Raw genomic sequence first — 1137 nt, 5'->3', positions numbered from 1 at the left:
GGGGACTGGGGGGAAATTCTTGCCTGGGAGGCTGGGGAGGCCCTGGGATGGATTTTCCAAAGGATGCACCACCCCTGGAAGTGTCCAAGGCCAGGTTGGATAAACTTGGAGCAACCTGGGATAGTGGAAGGTGTCAGGGTGGGAACTGGATGAGCTTTGAGGTCCCTTCCAACCCAAACCATTCCAGGATTCCAGAAAACTTGGAGCAGAGTGGTTTGCCCTTGGAGCAGCTGGTACAGGTCACTGTTCCTAAAAGAGCTGGAGAGGGGCTTGGGACAAGGGATGGAGGGACAGGACACAGGGAATGGCTTCCCACTGCCAGAGGGCAGGGATAGATGGGATATTGGGGAGGAATTCTTCTCTGGGAGGGGCTGGGATGGAATTCCCAGAGAAGCCATGTCTGCCCCACCCCTGGAAGTGTCCAAGGCCAGGTTGGAGCAGCCTGGGATAGTGGAAAGTGTTGGAATTGGAACGGGACGGTCTTTAAGGTCCCTTCCCATCCAAACCATCCTGGGATTCCATGAGCTCCTTCCCTTGGCCACGCTGGTTGTCCCTGCACTCCAGCCTGAGGACAGGGACACAAAACCCCGGGAGTGAGGGAGGTGTTCCAGGGCTCCCTGTTGGGTCAGCATTGGAGATGCAGCTTCTCCCACCTCCCACCCCAGGGCTGCGGCTCAGCTGGGTAGCAGGAGCTATGGATGGCTCCTTCCTGGTGCCCCAGCCCCTGGATCCTTGTGGATCCATGCCAGGAGCTCTGCCAAGGGATGGATCTGCCCCTTTGGTGCTCTGCAAAGGGTTGGATCTCCTCCTGCTGGATGCTCTGCCAAGGGATGGATCTCCTGATCCCATCTGGATCTGCTGGTCCCACCTGCCCTAAAAGGGATGCTAAAGGATTCCTTTGGCCCCCCATGTCCTTGGCAAAGGGATGGATCCCCCTGCACAGGGGTTGGGACCTCTGTGCCCGTGTCTGGTTGGGACCACAGACCCCCCACTCTGGAGGACAACCCTCCCCTCTCCACTGCCCGAGTGACAACACCCGCACCCTCACCCAGAGCCCACCCCCCAAAAACGGGCCCCTCCGGAGCCCCCACTTGCCTTCTTGAGCTGTTTGAGGTTGCTGGAGCGAATGGCTGCCAG

The 1137-nt window shown here is 59.1% G+C and overlaps 1 protein-coding gene across 1 annotated transcript in view; it reads right to left on the bottom strand.

The window, feature by feature from the left end:
* Nucleotides 1-483: 483 nt before the first annotated feature.
* Nucleotides 484-1137, bottom strand: part of LMOD1 (leiomodin 1) — a 16540-nt gene continuing 15886 nt past the window's right edge. Inside the window, exon 3 of the mRNA XM_029965877.1 lies at nucleotides 484-565. Within this exon, the coding sequence (XP_029821737.1) occupies nucleotides 484-565 (82 nt within the window). The remainder of the gene's footprint in view (nucleotides 566-1137) is intronic.

The sequence above is a fragment of the Manacus vitellinus genome, unplaced genomic scaffold (assembly GCF_001715985.3).
Source record: "Manacus vitellinus isolate BGI_N305 unplaced genomic scaffold, ASM171598v3 scaffold_121_pilon, whole genome shotgun sequence".
NCBI classification, from domain to species: Eukaryota; Metazoa; Chordata; class Aves; order Passeriformes; family Pipridae; genus Manacus; species Manacus vitellinus.
The sequence above is the reverse complement of the archived record's forward strand: the minus strand, read 5'-3'. Positions and strand labels throughout refer to the sequence as shown.